This window comes from Bubalus bubalis, chromosome 4 (genome assembly GCF_019923935.1).
Source record: "Bubalus bubalis isolate 160015118507 breed Murrah chromosome 4, NDDB_SH_1, whole genome shotgun sequence".
Classification (NCBI taxonomy): Eukaryota; Metazoa; Chordata; class Mammalia; order Artiodactyla; family Bovidae; genus Bubalus; species Bubalus bubalis.
The window spans coordinates 124,251,767-124,269,431 of NC_059160.1; the positions used below are offsets into that span (position 1 = coordinate 124,251,767).

Here is a 17,665-nt window from a genome sequence, read left to right on the forward strand (position 1 = left end):
ATGTTTAATTTATTTGGAGAAAAATTTAGCAAAAATTAACTTGTAGGTGTTCTTCTATTTCTTTGCACTGATCACTGAGGAAGGCTTTCTTATCTCTCCTTGCTATTCTTTGGAACTCTGCATTCAAATGGGTGTATCTTTCCTTTTCTCCTTTGCTTTTCTCTTCTCTTCTTTTCACAGCTATTTGTAAGGCCTCCTCAGACAGCCATTTATCAGTGCAAAGAAATAGAGGAAAATAATAGAATGGGAAAGACTAAAGATCTCTTCAAGAAAACTAGATATACCAGAGAACATTCCATGCAGAGATGGGCTCAATAAAGGACAGAAATGATATTGACCTAACAGAAGCAGAAGATATTAAAAAGAGGTGGCAAGACTACACGGAAGAACTATACAAAAAAGATCTTCACAACCCAGATAATCACGATAGTATGATCACTTGCCCAGAGCCAGACATCCTGGAATGCAGAGTCAAGTGGGCCTTAGGAAGCATCACTATGAACAAAGCTAGTGGAGGTGATGGAATTCCAGTTGAGCTATTTCAAATCCTAAAAGATGATGCTGAGAAAGTGCTGCACTCAATATGCCAGCAAATTTGGAAAACTCAGCAGTAGCCACAGGACTGGAAAAGAGCAGTTTTCATTCCAATCCCAAAGAAAGGCAATGCCAAAGAATGCTCAAACTATTGCACAATTGCACTCATCTCACACGCTAGTAAAGTAATGCTCAAAATTCTCCAAGCCAGGCTTCAGCAATACGTGAACCGTGAACTTCCAGATGTTCAAGCTGGTATTAGAAACAGCAGAGGAACCAGAGATCAAATTGCCAACATCCATTGGATTATCGAAAAGCAGAGAGAGTTCCAGAAAAACATCTATTTCTGCTTTATTGATTATGCCAAAGGCTTTGTGTGGATCACCACAAACTTTGGGAAATTCTGAAAGAGATGGGAATACCAGACCACCAGACCTGCCTTTTGAGAAATCTGTATGCAGGTCAGGAAGCAACAGTTAGAACTGGACATGGAACAACAGACTGGTTCCAAATAGGGAAAGGAATACGCCAAGACTCTATATTGTCACCCTGCTTATTTAACTTATATGCAGAGTACATCATGAGAAACGCTGGGCTGGATGAAGCACAAGCTGGAATCAAGATTGCCGGGAGAGATATCAATAACCTCAGATATGCAGATGAAACCACCCTTATGGCAGAAAGCAAAGGAGAACTAAAGAACCTCTTGATGAAAATGAAAGAGGAGAGTGAAAAAGTTGGCGTAAAGCTCAACATTCAGAAAACTAAGATCATGGCATCCAGTCCCATCATTTCATGGCAAATAGAGGGGGAAACAGTGGAAACAGTGATAGACTTTATTTTGGGGGGCTCCAAAATCACTGAAGATGGTGACTGCAGCCATTAAAATTAAAAGACACTTACTCCTTGGAAGAAAAGTTATGACCAACCTAGACAGCATATTAAAAAACAGAGACATTACTTTGCCAACAAAGGTCCGTCTAGTCAAAGCTATGATTTTTCCAGTGGTCATGTATGGATATGAGAGTTGGACTGTTAAGAAAGCTGAGTGCCGAAGAATTGATGCTTTTGAACTGTGGTGTTGGAGAAGACTCTTGAGAGTCCCTTGGACTGCAAGGAGACCCAACCAGTCCATCCTAAAGGAAATCAGTCCTGAATATTCATTGGAAGGACTGATGCTGAAGCTGAAACTCCAATATTTTGGCCACCTGGTGCGAAGAACTGACTCATTGGAAAAGACCCTGATGATGGGAAAGATTGAAGGCAGGAGGAGAAGGGGATGACAGAGGATGGGATGGTTGGATGGCATCACTAACTCAATGGATGTGAGTTTGAGTCAACTCTAGGTGTTGGCGATGGACAAGGAGGCCTGACGTGCTGCCGTCCATGGGTGGCAAAGAGTCAGACATGACAGACCAACTGAACTGAAGTGACTGAACTTGTAGGTTGGGGCAGCACAAGTCAATAAAATAAGAGGCCAACTTATATAATATATATTTCACTCTGTGTTTCTGTTTTAGCTATTAGCTATTAACAACTAATGAACCAGAACTTTTGTTGTATTCCCATCTAAATATTTGCTTTCTTGATGAGGAATTTTAAGTTACTTTGTCCAGTTTCCAGTACAGCCCCTGTACCTCAGTCTGTATCAGAGCTTTCCCCCAATGTACCATATCTCCTTTACATTAGTAAAGTGCTTCTTTGGCCCATTGAGCTTTGTGTGGGTGGTAGTTTCTCAGTGGTGTTTGACTCTTTGTGAACCCACGGACTCTAGCCCACCAGGCTCCTCCGTCCATGAGATTTCCTAGACAAGAATACTGGAGTAGGTTGCCATTTCCTTCTCCAGGGGATCTTCCTCACCCAAGGATTAGACCTGGGTCTCCTGCATTGCAGGCAGATTCTTTACTGTGTGAGCCACCAGGGAAGCTTTAAGACTAATCTGTTCCTTCAGCATTTGGTGTAATGAGGCACTGAGTTTATCTCTAGGAGAAGCTGACCTCACAGCTTGGGAGCTGAGCAGTTAATGCCAACTTATTGGCTGGATCAGATTTCTATTTGAGTTTTAATGAAAGGGTCTGTAATCTTCAGCTACCACTGGTGAAGTTATCTGATTCATTGCTGAGATGGGATGTTCTTCTCACTTTTATGCTCTTTCCCAAACTCTACACCAAGCACCTAGCTACCATGTGGGCAGTGGGAGGGGCACCGAGTACAATGGGATCCACGCCAGACATGTAAAGAGCTGCCTTTGAAAGCTCGTGGTGAAAGGCCCCACACCTTTTCTCCTGACTCCAGCTCCAGTAGCACCTGGAGGCCTCAGACCCTTTCCAACGCACCCCCCCAGACAGCCCCTCCAGTGGCTTCGGGTGTTTTCCAAACATAGGATGTTATCACTGGCACCTTGACTGTGATCCTTTGAGTTTGGCTTTTAGTTGAGCAGTTCTGGGTTTTGTTCAATCTTTGACTCCAGTTGCATTCATTTTGGATTTTTGTTTTGCAGAAACCAGTGTGAAGGTGAATACTATGAAGTACATGGAAATGCTTGAGGAGAAACTGCACAGGTAAGGATGGTAATTTCTTCATCACAGACTCAATGGTACATCTGGATTCTTCATTGTAACAAAATTTAGTGAAAGCAAGGAAAAAGGCTAACCAATTCTGTCATAAATTAGCAAAGTAAAACACACACAAAAAGGAGTTCTTTGAACCCTGTAACAGAAGAATCAGGTGTCATACAAACATCTCCCAGCACATTTTTCTTTTTATAAAATATAAGTAGATTAAGATGTTGAAAAGTGTCTGAGGGACATCACAAGAGAGTTTTCATGTTTCAGAAGAAGAAGAATCTTCCTTGGTATGTTAAATTCAGAATGTATGCCTCGATCTGTCTTCCTGTTCTTTTAAATGTCTGAAGTGGGTGTTATGGATGTTGACCCAGCTTATATATGTTTTGGAACTATAGAAAAATGCACATCTTAGGTTCTGTTTTGAATCTTGAATCAAAACCAGCATGAAAATTCTTGTGCCTTTTTTTCTTAACCCAATTAGGCATTCAGATTTGAGAAACATTAGGGATGCTGCAGCATGTCAAGATGTTTCTGGATTTTATGGATGTGTACTCATGAAAATAAACCCCAGCCACCAGGCTCTGTTCCTAATTAAGGAAACATGTACAAAAATGTAATATGTGCTTTCTTCCCTGGGACTCATTTAGCTTTATGGAAAATGTTTTGCTACTATTTTGGAAATTGTTAAATAACTCTTTAAATAGGCTATGCCTTAAACCTTTGTCTGCCAGGGTAATGCCGTCAGCTAAAATACTGCTTCTCCCTTAAGATGTTAAGAGGAGCTGCCTTGCTGAGCTCTGCTCTGCAGGGTGGATTCTAATGCGTGGAAAGCAGGTTCTCCCAGCCCCAGAGGTGTGGAGGAACCACGACAAAGGTAGTCAGTAGTGTGTATGGGGTGAGAGAGTGTGCAGGTAAGAGGCATCCTCTGAGAAGAGGTCTCTCCTCCTTAGAAAGGAGGGTGCTCCCCTGGCTCAGGTGTGCTGCCCTGTCTGGCACCTGCTCTCCCACGTGTTCTGCTGGGGAAGGTTTCTGCACATCCCTTTTGATCTTAACTCTAGTTATCATGCTTTAGCCATAAACAACACACACACACCAAGTGTTCTGTTAGGTGACTGGACGGTAGGTTGGGGTTGTAAGATGTGGGTATGGGTAGAGGGTGCCCATTTATTGTTTTTTTATTGGAGGATAATTGCTTTACAATGTTGTGTTGGTTTCTGCCGTACAACACCGTGAATCAGTCATAATTATACGTATTCCCGCCTTCTTGAGTCTCCCTCCCCCCATACCATCCCCTTGGTCATCGCAGAACGCCAACCTCACCTTCCTGTTCTTTAACAGTTTCCCACTAGTTATCTGTTTTACACACGCTAGTATATATATGTCAGTTCTACTCTCTCAGCATGCCCTGTCCTCTCCTTCCCTACTGTATCCACACATCCATTCTCTATATCTGCACCTCAATTCCTTTTCTGCAAACAGGTTCATCAGTACTGTTTTTCTGGATTCCATATGTATGTGTTAATATACTATATTTGTTTTTCTGACTTACTTCATTCTCTGTTACAGGGTCTAGGTTCATCCACCTCACTACAACTGATTCAAATTCATTTCTTTTTATGACTGAGTAATATTCCATTATACATATGTAGCACATCTTCTTTATCCATTCATCTGTTGATGGATATCTGGGTTGCTTCCATGTCCTGGTTATTGTAAACAATGCTGCAAAGCACCCCTTTAAATTGCAGCTCTGTCACTTACCAGTTGCCTAACATCAGGTAAGCACTCACCTACCTTCAGTTTCTTTATCTATAAAACTGATGGATGGGTGTGTGCATTTTATTGTTCACTGTATATAAAGCACTCTTATGGTCAACTGCCAACAAACGTTCGTTCCTTTGCCTCCTGCTACTTTCCGACCTTTCTTGCCCTAATTGTCAGACTGGCTGCACAGTCATGCACAGCATGCATCCTTTCCCCTCCAAGCCAGGCCCCTCTGCTGCGTATGCAGTCAGGGAACGGCCTTTCGCTCACCTGCTCGGGCCGTCCCACCTAACACCTGTGCGGAACCAGGGTCTCCATTCACTACCCCTTCGCTCCTCTCCCCCTTGGAGTCAGTCAGTAGTCCTGCCACGTCAGCCCCTGTAGGATCCTCCTGCCTGCCTGCATTCACCACACTAGTGTGGGTCTCCCTGAATGACTCTCACAGCTACTTTTTACATTTTTTTCTGTGTTCATTGTTGCCCTTTCTACCCCATTCTCCAGCTGATCTTGAGGGAGCATCTTAAAGTACAAATCTGGTCCTTATGTATCCCCATCCTCCTAAGGATAAAGGTTACATATCCCACCGTGGCCCCTGCCGTTCTTCTGTGTGGCCTCTGTGGGAGGTCGTTTAGTATCAGCCATCATCACTGGTGGCCACCCTACTCCATGCCTGCTGATTCCCTTATGTTCCTCAATGCCACTGTGGTGTTTTTCTAGAGAGAACATAATTCAGAATGGAAATGGTCAAGGGACATTGTTCAGGGAAGAATTAGGTTGAACCATGTGAAATTACTGATATTAGACCATTTTGACCTAAAAAATTACAATTTCTTATGGTTCAACCAAATATCTAGTGATTTGGAGTCATCTGCAGTAGGTCAGATGCTACGGCCTGAGACTGGCCAGTCTGTTTCCCCATGACGCACCAGCCCACGTGTGGACATGAGAACTCTCACCTCCTCCTTGGCATATGCTCCAGAGGGCTCTCTTATCTCCACCCCACCAGCCCTCCATCTGTATAAGACTTGTTCATCCTTCACGTTTTAGACATCTTCTCTTTGAAGCCCTCCATAACTCCCCAGGACCAAGTCATGTGCTTGCACTGAATTATTCTCATTTTCAAAGTGCTTAAGGTCAGGTATGGAAGATTACATGTCTTGTTCTGAATGTATCCTCAGTGATTTGATAGGTCGGAACAGTTTAGAGTGGCAAACGATATCTGCTGAAGGAATAATTGAATACACGAATGAAGGAATGCTGCCAATCTGTAGACACAATCTGTAGACAGCCTTGTGAATGCATGACGGATGGACGTTTGTGACTTGGGATCTGTCAACTGTCTCCAGGGACCAGGGTGGTGGCTGGCCATCTTCCAGCCTCCTTCCTGAGGGCTCTTTGCATGACTGTTTCAAGTTTGAGGAGGTCTGGCCCACCTTTGTTTGAACTGTTGTGGTGGAAACACACGAAGAGACAGGAGAAAAGGCAGTGGGGTCTGTGATCTCTAAGCAGTAGACAAAGGAGCAGACAGAGGCTGGGAACTGGTACGCCCCCAGGGGCATGCTGGCGAATTATTGCTGCCTCAAAGCAGGAGGCCAGCCTGGGGGCCACGGAAGTGTGGTCATGGTTGGCCTCTCCCTCCCAACACAGAACCGCCCTCCCCACCAGGCTTGATGAGTGATAGTTGCACAATCCTGCTACAGTCAGTTCTTTCTAAGAGAATCAATGTTTTAAAGCACAAAAGCAGTTTTTAGCCCTTGCATTGGAGAAGGAAATGGCAACCCACTCCAGTGTTCTTGCCTGGAGAATCCCAGGGACGGGGGAGCCTGGTGGGCTGCCGTCTATGGGGTCGCATGGAGTTGGACACGACTGAAGCGACTTAGCAGCAGTAGCAGCAGCAGTATATAGTAAACGAATAATTTGCCTTTTGATAATCTGAGTTATATAAAAAAGGGAATTTCCCTCTAAATTTGAATGCTCGTAAAAACATTAAGAAGATTTTTTAAAAACCTGATTTTAAAACCGTGATTTTATTTGCTGTCAGTGTTAATGCTGCCAAATATTTGATGCACCTAAAATTATCTCAATTATGTAATTTTATATGCTCGGAATGTCTATTCCATCAAGTATAGTTGTAAATAGGTCAATAGTAAAATCATTATTTGTCAATTACACCCATAAACTCTTTATTTCATGTAACATACATGAAACTAACATGCATTCTCAGAGGTGTCCAACTCTTTGCAACCCCATGGACTGTAGCCTGCCAGGCTCCTCTGTCCATGGGATTTTTCAGGCAACAATATTGGAGTGGGTTGCCATTTCCTCCTCCAGGGATATATACACATACGTGGGTTTATATACACATACACAAACATACAATCTTGCATTTGAAAAATAAACACTTCATAGTTATTATATTTATTTGGAAAATTCCCTTTTAGTAACATGGCACTGAATGAAAACTCATGGATAAGAAGCAGGTGATATTCTTTCCTTTACCTCCAACCTTTTGATTGGGGTTATTTGGAGGCTGGGAAGAATCTGGCTTATTATTTCTCTATCAGTGAAAGGCAGAGAAACTACAAACCTCTGGCAAATACACCTGTTCTCAAGAAGAAAATGAACTGATGACAAAAAATCTGAGTTCTAAGTTAGGTACATGTATGTTGCTGCTCCCTGTTCTACAAAGGAGATGGGATTTGTGGATTTTCCCCCACCTGTTTCAGAGGTGTCCCACCTCCGCCTTCTCTACAGCCAGGGAACCAGGAGGGTGGCTGCCGTCAGTTACAGGGTCATGGTCATTTCACAGACCCACTCCCTCTGGGATTTCCCCTCCGTTCCCACTGCTGCCGCTCATTAAAGCATGTAATACCTCCTTCCTCCTGTCCCCCTACGCCCCTATTCAGTACACTCTGCCTCAGCAGCCAGAGTGACTTTGTTACTGCTCTGCTTACAATCCTTCTAGGCTCTTTTGCATCTGGCATAAATCCCACAATCCCCATCCAGGCTCCCAGGGCTCCCCATGAGGGGACTTCAGCCTGCTGTCCACCTTGTCACTGTGATCCCCACCCTCACTGGGTGCTCAGTGCTCCAGAGGAACCTGTGCTCTCAGTTCCCCAATTCACCCCCAGCAGCATTTTTGGGAAGTCATTCCCATGCCAGCTCCTGGGTGCACACTCACCCCCAGACTCAGTACAATACCTCTTCTCTCCAGGGCCTCTCTGGCCTCTTCTTGCTTCCTTCTTGGTTCCCACAATGGGAGTCACTTATAGCAATCTGTTGCATTGACTTCTGTTTTATTCTCTTGGACTGTGAGCTCTTTGAGAATGAATGGGTTCCAGGCCAAGCTTGCTTTGTGTTCCAAATGGCTGGCAAGCTGTTTGGCATGGGGTAAATATTCAATAAAATTAAGAACGCAAGAGTGGATAGATAAATAGCTATTGTATCTTAAAATGTTATTTTCAACTATTCAATTCAAAAAATTAAGGCAGCCTAAGAAGATGCAATGCTCCATAAATCCATTTGTCTTGCCATAAAATCTTCAGTTCAGTTCAGTCTCTCAGTCGTCTCCAACTCTTTGCGACACCAGGAATCACAGCACGCCAGGCCTCCCTGTACATCACCATCTCCCAGAGTTCACTCAGACTCATGTCCATTGAGTCAGTGATGCCATCCAGCCATCTCATCCTCTGTTGTCCCCTTCTCCTCCTGCCCCCAATACCTCCCAGCATCAGGGTCTTTTCCAATGAGTCAACTCTTCGCATGAGGTGGCCAAAGTACTGGAGTTTCAGCTTTAGCATCATTCCTTCCAAAGAAATCCCAGGGCTGATCTCCTTCAGAATGGACTGGTTGGATCTTCTTGCAGTCCAAGGGACTCTCAAGAGTCTTCTCCAACACCACAGTTCAAAAGCATCAATTCTTCAGCACTCAGCTTTCTTCACAGTCCAACTCTCACATCCATACGTGACCACTGGAAAAACCATAGCCTTGACTAGATGGACCTTTGTTGGCAAAGTAATGTCTCTGCTTTTGAATATGCTATCTAGGTTGGTCATAACTTTCCTTCCAAGGAGTAAGCGTCTTTTAATTTCATGGCCGCAGTCATTTTGGAGATAAAAAAATAAAGTCTGACACTGTTTCCACTGTTTCCCCATCTATTTCCCATGCAGTGATGAGACCGGATGCCATGATCTTTGTTTTCTGAATGTTGAGCTTTAAGCCAACTTTTTCACTCTCCACTTTCACTTTCATCAAGAGGTTTTTTAGGTCCTCGGGAAAAAATCTACTCTTAACAAGTCTTCTCCAGTTCTTCTTACTCCTTAGGTTATTGTTTCCAGAGGTATTATAGTAATTAAGCATGATATTTTGGCTTCACTCATTTTCGCTTACAGCTGAACCTTGCTTGAATTTCTGTTTTCTCAATTATTATTTGGGGGTTATATTTGTTCATTTGTTTTATTTTTTAGATTCCACATATAAGTGAAAGCATACAGAATTTATCTTTTTCCATCTGACCTATTTCACTAAGCATAATACCAACCCAACCTCCTCCCAGCATGGTCCATATATGTTGCAAATGGCCAAATTTCATTCTTTTTTAATGGCTGAGTAATATTCTATTGTATATAGAAGATGTGGTATCTGTTTTTTCAAATATTACATATTCTCTCTTAACTGTATTTCTCAAAGAGGTAAAAGGAATATTCAGAGGTCTTGTAGATGAGTTTCATTTTCATTGATTCTGTGTTTTCAGTTCAGTTCAGTCACTCAGTCATGTCTGACTCTTTGTGACCCCATGCACTACAGCATGCCAGGCTTTCCTGTCTGTCACCAACTTCCAAAGTTTGCTCAAACTCATGTCCATTGAGTTGGTGATGCCATCCAACCATCTCATCCTCTGTCGACCCCTTCTTCTTTCCCAGTCTTCAATCTTTCCCAGCATCAGGGTCTTTTCCAGTGAGTCAGTTCTTCACATCAGGTGGCCAAAGTATTGGAGCTTCAGCTTCAGCATCAGTCCTTCCAATGAATATTCAGGACTGACTTGTTTTAGGATGGACTGGTTGGATCTCCTTGTAGTCCAAGGGACTCTCAAGAGTCTTCTCCAACACCAGAGTTCAAAAGCATCAATTCTTTGGTGCTCAGCTTTCTTAGTAGTCCAACTCTCACATCCATACATGACTACTGGAAAAACAATAGGTTTGACTAGATGGACCTTTGTTGGCAAAGTAATGCCTCTGCTTTTTAATATGCTGTCTAGGTTGGTCATAACTTTCCTTCCAAGGAGCAAATGTCTTTTAATTTCATGGCTTTAGTCACCATCTGCAGTGATTTTGGAGCCCAAGAAAATAAAGTCTGTCACTGTTTTTATTGTTTCCCCATCTATTTCCCATGAAGTGATGGGACCAGATGCCATGATCTTTGTTTTTTGAATGTTGAGTTTTAAGCCAGCTTTTTCACTCTTCTTTTTCATTTCCATGGAGAAGCTCTTTAGTTCTTCTTCGCTTTCTGCCATAAGGGTGGTGTCGTCTGTGTATGTGAGGTTATTGATATTTCTGCCAACTTTTATCTTGTATCTAAACATGTATGGAAGTAATTTATCATTGTCCAATGGTCAGCTCACCTTTGTGGCTCGTGGGCACCAAGCCCTCCACCCTAAGGCTCCGCTTAGACTTGTGGAATCTCTTGTATACATTCCTGATAGTAAAATTTCTCTTTTTTCTACATTTTTTCCCCAAAGTTAGACGTTAAAAACTGCCACAAAATATAGGTGCAGCTTAGTGGATTATAGGTTGTTTCCTTGTACTCTTCTGTGTTTCTCAAGTAGGGTTTTTTTTTTTGAACATGCATACTTTCACAATCAGAGAAGAAAGCAGAAAAATCATTAAAGTCTGTTTTGAATATGGCAGTAATTACTTTTTTTTTTATAGGCCTTCTTAGCATGAGAGGGACAATCAAAAACTCCTTGATCTTAACCTGAAATTTACTTAGAGACTGATATATTTTTCCAAAGGTGGTTTGGTTCTTTTTTTAAAATTAATGTTTACTTTCTGTTTATCTTGCAATTTCAATATATTCAGCCTACAGGGAAGTGGTAGCTCAGGGAATTCACTCTGCCTGGTGGCTAGCAGAGAGAGGAGCTCTATAGTGGCTTCAGCCTGGACCCCACCACCTTCCTAGCTTGTCTGTCTGGACAGCTCTGCCTTCAGCCCAGTCATTTGTGGGCAAAGCTGTCCTGTGTTCTAAGCCAACACAGTGTACCATGTGGAGGACATCAGGAGACTAAGGCATCATTTCTGTGCCCACAGGGCGTGCCATCTGGAGGGGAGCAGCACTGTCCACATGCACCTCGGGGTTTAAAGTCTGCTCCCTCACCTGAGGCTCCAGGAACCCATCAGTCAAGGCTAAAAGCAAGTGTTGATGACCAGGTGCCCACCGTCTCAGGAAGATGGGAATTAGGGCTGAAGATGGGGTCTCTACAACACTTGTTTCCACGACAGCTGCATATGAGACAGTCCCCTAGGATGTGGGGAGAACACGTTAGCATTTCTGTTTCACTTTTTCATTTCACTCATTTAAGTTTTGTCTTTGAACATGTTTTATATGTGTATAGTGGTGGTTGTTGTTTTTCAGTTGCTCAGTCGTGTCTGACTCTTTGCAACCCCATGGACTGCGGCACGCCAGGCTTCCCTGTCTTTGACTATCTCCTGGAGTTTGCTCAAATTCATGTCCATTGAGTCGGTGATGCTATCTAACCATCTCATCCTCTGCCGCCCTCTTCTTCTTTTACCTTTAATCTTTCCCAGCATCAGGGTCTTTTCCAATGAGTCTGCTCTTCACATCCAGCGGCCAGTGTATTGGCGCTTCAGTGTATAGCGGTACCTGCATACAATTTATCAAATGTGCGAGTGCATATTTGTCATTTTCTCACTGATGAGTGCCTGCATAAAAAAAAAAAATCAGAGACAGTGCTGAATTAGTGTTCACTTATTTTCCAATGCTGAGTCCGATGTCACATTCAGTATATGAACATGCTATGCAGCACCCCTCTTTGTCTTCACATCCTCAGAGGAAAAAAGGAGTTAATTCCGTAAGAGAAGAGCTGGCTCTCAGATGACACAAAGAAGATGAAAGAGGCAGAGGCGTGCAGACAGAAAGGGCAGGATTACAAACAGCATGAGAAAGGGAATTTAAAATGTGGAGCTGCTGGTAACGTCAGGCAGGAATTCAGGGGCCTTGTTCAGGTGTGTGGTCCTCAAGAGCATAATAGCTGGCGGCCCAGGCGGCCGCTTATCCGGGGAGTGTGGTCCACACTTGACTGAGCGGCACTTGCTTCCGGCCGTTCAGCAGCTTCCCAACAGGAGTTTAACAATGAACAGAATTCTTTGGGGTTCCACATAGAATGTTCTTTATTCTGAATTATGCAAGGCGATTTTGACGTTTCTGTGCACCTGGAACAATCCATTTCCAACCCACATTGACCTTATTCCAAAGGCTGTTGAGGGAAGTGACTGTAAGACGTGGCAGCCAGCAGATAGGCGACTGGCTGCCATGGGAACCCCTGCCCCCCAGGTGCAAAGAGAGAGAGAGCTGGATGCCCCCATCTGCGTTTTGCACTTTGGTTTTATTGTTTTGCTTCTGACCTTGGCCTTCCTCCTCCCCTTCTTGACAGGCACAAGTCAGACATGTTCCTCTCTCCTCAGACCTCACTGCTTCTCCACGGCCTTGTACCGTTTGTTCCTCCTTAGTCTCAGGAAGGCAGGGTCTCAGCTTCTCTCTTTTTCCGCCTCGGCTTGCTGTGCCCCTCCTGTGTTCACCTCCGGCCTCAGCTGGGAGCTGTTTGTGTTTGCGTCAGCTCGATTTCTTTGCTCTTTGTCTGTCTTTGTCCATCTCTCGGTCTTTGTCTCTTTGTCTCTCTGTCTCTCTCTGCTTTCCTCTGTCTCTCTCTGTTCCTTTGTCTCTTTGTCCTCTGTCTCTCTATCACTCTGTTTCCTTCTCTGCTTCCTTCTGTGTTGTGCTCAGTTACTCAGTCATGTCTGACCCTTTGCAACCCCATGGACTGTAGCCCACCAGGCTCCTCTGTCCATGGAATTCTCCAGGCAAGAACACTGGAGTGGGTTGTCATTTCCTCCTCCAGGAGATCTAGCCAACTTAGGAATCGAACCTGCATCTCCTGCCTCGTCAGGCAGATTCTTTACCACTGTGCCACCTGGGAAGCTCCCATACTACACTTGCTCTTAGTTTCTATCTCTCTCTGTTCCTCTGTCTCTCTATCTCTGTCGCTTTATCTCTCTGTGTCTCTTTGTCACTCTGTCTCTCTCTGCCTCTGCCTCTTTACTAGCAGAAGGAGACGTATAGTGTGCAGAGGCTAGGAAGTAAAGACATCACCCCTTTCATTCCTGCCTGTTATGCCATCTCTCTCCTGCATTGACTCCTGTCTATCCATTCCAGACTGTATTAAGGAGGTGCTGCCCACAGTGATTCCATCCTCTGGCTCCTGTCTTGTCTCCTGTCTATTTCTTGCCTGTCCTTCGACTGCACTGTCTTGGGACATGAACTTCCTTTTTGTGTCCATGTTCTGCCTTCTCACCTCAGTTGCCAACTTGGGGCTCTGTCTGTCCACCCGGAAGATGCTGTGACTTCATCCACTGTGGACAGAGATACTGTAGCAAGTCCATGTCTCTTTCTAAAACCAGGTGGATTGATCTGACACATCATAGACACTAAAGCCTTCATGGAAATATTCGTTGTTAGATTTGCCCACTTTTGAATATTGAAACAATTTGGTTATACTATCTAATTTTCCAGGGGAGACAAGGATCTAGAATACCTTACTATTTTGAGGGGACTTTGCTAGTGGTTAAAAAATCCACCTTGCAGTGCAGAGGACATGAGTTTGATCCCAGGTTTGGGAACTGAGATCCCACGTGTTGAGAAACAGCTAAACCCAAATGCCACATCTATATTGCGCATCTGTACTGTGACAAAAGAAAGGTCCTGTGTGCTGCAACCAAGACCCAAGGCAGCTAAATAAATAAATATTAGAAAAAATTAAATAAAATACCTTACTATTTTGAGATTCAAACTGATAAGAAATCTTAAAGCACTTAATTCTACAAAGGTCTGTATAATCTTTAACATGTAACCATTGATCGTTTGCATCAAGAGGCTCTTTAGTTCCTCTTCACTTTCTGCCATTAGGGTGGTATCATCTGTGTATCTAAAGTTGTTGATATTTCTCTATGCAAACTTGATTCGAGCTTGTGATTCATTCAGCTCGGCATTTTGCATGATGTACTCTGCATATAAGTTACATAAGCAGGGTGACAATATACAGCCTGGATATCCTTTTTTCCCAATATTGAACAAATCTGTTGTTCCATGTTTGATTCTAACTGTTGCTTCTTGACTTGCACACAGGTTTCTCACACATACACACACACACACACATATATCCTTTTTCGGATTTTTTTTTCCATTATAGGTTATTACATGATATTGAAATAATTCCCTTTGCTATACAGTAGGACCTTGTTGTTTATCTATTCTATATATAGTAGTGTATATCTGTTAACCCCAAATTCCCAATTTATCCTTTCCCCTTTTGGTAACCATAAGTTTGTTATATATTTCTGTGAATCTGTTTTTGTTTCATAAATAAGTTCATTTGTATCCCTTTTTTAGATTCCACAAACAAGTGATATCATATTTGTCTTTCTCCATCTGACTTACTTCATTTAGTATGATAATCTCTAGGCCCATCTATGTTGCTGCAAATAGCATTATTTCACTCTTTTTTATGGCTAAGTAGTATGGCACCCCAGAGAAGGCAATGGCAAGCCACTCCAGTACTCTTGCCTAGAAAATCCCATGGATGGAGGAGCCTGGTAGGCTGCAGTCCATGGGGTCGCTACGAGTCGGACACGACTGAGCGACTTCATTTTCACTTTTCACTTTCACACAATGGAGAAGGTAATGGCAACCCACTCCAGTGTTCTTGCCTGGAGAATCCCAGGGACAGCAGAGCCTGGTGGGCTGCTGTCTATGGGGTCGCACAGAGTTGGACACAACTGAAGCGACTTAGCAGCAGCAGCAGCAGCAGTATGGCACCCCACTCTAGTACTCTTGCCTGGAAAATCCCATGGACAGAGGAGCCTGGTAGGCTGCAGACCATGGGGTCACAAAGAGTTGGACACGACTTAGCGACTTCACTTTCACTTTTCCCTTTCATGCATTGGAGAAGGAAATGGCAACCCACTCCAGTGTTCTTGCCTGGAGAATCCCAGGGACAGGGGAGCCTGGTGGGCCGCTGTCTATGGGGTCGCACAGAGTTGGACATGACTGAAGCGACTTAGCAGCAGCAGTATTCTGTTGTAAATATGTACCACATCTTCTTTATCCATTCCTCTGTTGATGGACATTGAGGTTGCTTTCCTGTCTTGGCTATTGTAACTAGTGCTACTATGAACACTGGGGTATGCATATCTTTTTGATTTATAGTCTTGTCCAGATGAAGAGCTTCTCTGGTGGCACAGATGGTAATGAATTTGCTGCAGTGCAGAAGACCTGTATTTGATCCCTGGGTCAGAAGATCCCCTGGAGAAGGAAATGGCAACCCAGTCCAGTATTCTTGCCTGTAAAATTCCATGGACGGAGGACCCTGGTAGGCTGTAGTCCATGGGGTTGCAAAGAGTTGGACACAACTGAGTGACTTCACTTTGTCCAGATGTATGCCCAAGAGTTAGATTATTGGAATATTTTTAGCTCTATTTTTAGTTTTGTAAGAAACCTCCATAGTGTTATCCATAGTGGCTACACCAATTTACATTCCCACCAACAGTGTAGGAGGGTTTTCTCCATGCCCTCTCTAACATTTATTATTTGTAGACTTTCTGACCATTGTAGTTTTGACTTGCATTTCTCTAATGATTAGTGATATTGAGCATCTCTTTATGTGCCTGTTGGTCATTTATATATGAGAAGACAGATCTTTGCCTGCAGCATCAGAATTAAAAGTGTAGACCAAAGATCTTGGTCACCTGTCACCATTTTCTGCCCCTGATATTTCAGCCCTTCATTGGACACAGGGCTATTCTGAAAAGGTGGCCTGGAAAATGAAAAAAAGATGACCGTGATTTTGTGTAATAGGAAATGGACAGGAGATTGACTGTTACTTAAAACGGAAGGCTCTGCTCACAGACTCCACTGTGGCTTGTGCTGTTCAACCCAAAGTGTGTGTTTTAAATCAGCGATACGATCACTCTGCCCATTGAGATCAATTAAGGAATCAGTCAATATTTAAGGAGGCCTGAGGCTTGGCATGATGCCCAGTGAGTCCTCTTTCTTTACTCTGTTCAGTTTCAGTGGCACCGAGCTGTTCCGTGGCGATCACCGTGTGAGCCTGAACTTCAGGCAGGAGTGGGCGGATGTTATGTTCATTGTGCTCTGTGGGCCCCTGTGCCTTGACCCTGGATACCCCAGTGTGCTCCACTCTGTGCCTGTTTCAAGGGGCCTGTCACATTCTTTAAAAGTTGATCATAATAAGAAAGCTGAGCGCCGAAGAATTGATGCTTTTGAACTGTGTTGTTGGAGAAGACTCTTGAGAGTCCCTTGGACTGCAAGGAGATCCAACCAGTCCATCCTAAAGGAGATCAGTCCTGGGTGTTCATTGGAAGGACTGATGCTGAGGCTGAAACTCCAATTAATCAATAGGGATGTCCAAACTAAGATGATTTTTACAAGCTCAAGAGAAACCATTATAGGTTGAGTGTTCCTGATGCATTTTGGCAGGGAGCTGAGAAATCTTAAAGAAAAATTAATTGCTATATCGATGGAAACCCCAGTAGGTAGATATCCAATTTGTCATTAATTAAAACGAGAAGACGTTTAATGATTCAAGGAAGCATTGTCAAGATTGTGTGATAGTTTAATTTGCTAACGTGATATGAACCTGTTAGCTTCAGACGCATGATTAATACAAGTGAAGCTCCTCCTGGAATTTCTCCGACACTCACTCTTAGCGTGCAATCATTTTTAGAGTATGCTCAGTGCTCCTATCTCACGTGAAGTGAGCTGACAGTTCTGCAGTAACCTTGGCAAAGGTGGGTTAGACGAAATAGGACACATACATTGTGGCTCATTTTTGCTTGTGTTTTCCTCCTCACTCCCCTATCCCTGAGTCACACAACAGCTGTATGAATGCTAGCTGCAGAGCAGGCTGCAGACACTCTCTGTGCTGGCCTGCTCCCCTTCCACCTGGGAGTTCACCCCAGGGTGGGTTCTAAATCCCTGATTACAGCCTTCTCAGGTGGGAACCAGCCTTTCTCCTTCTGTAACGTTGATATAAAGATGCCATTTCTTGAACTGGAAGAATTGTATGTGATTATACTATACGTGTGTATGTGTGTTCAGTTGCTCTCATTCATTACCCAACAAGGCCTTTTAGTGATGCTTCTTTTTTGCTTTTTAAATTTTATTGAAGTACAGTTGATGAAGATGAAGTACATCTTTAAGATAGTGTGTTAATTTCTGCTGTATTAAAGTGACTCAGCAAAGTGACTCAGTTTTCATTTTCTTTTCCATTATGGTTTATCACAGGATATTGAATGTAATTCCCTGTACTATACAGTAAGACCTTGTTGTTTATCCATCCTATATATACTAGTTTGCATCTGCTAATCCCAAACTCCCAAGCTGTTAGTTGTGCTTCTTAAAAGTTTCCCAAAGAAATCATAAAATTATTTAGTGAACAATGTGCAAAGAGACTCACCAAGATGGTGACTTTTGACAGTTACACAAAGTAG

General features: G+C 43.4%; 1 protein-coding gene across 3 annotated transcripts in view; it reads left to right on the forward strand.

The window, feature by feature from the left end:
- The window catches only part of DISC1 (DISC1 scaffold protein), a 412,213-nt gene that overhangs the window by 320,201 nt on the left and 74,347 nt on the right, over window positions 1-17,665 (forward strand). For all 3 annotated transcript variants that reach the window (XM_025284501.2, XM_044942012.1, XR_003109008.2), the window contains one exon: window positions 3,035-3,095. In XM_025284501.2, the coding sequence (XP_025140286.2) occupies window positions 3,035-3,095 (61 nt within the window). The remainder of the gene's footprint in view (window positions 1-3,034; window positions 3,096-17,665) is intronic.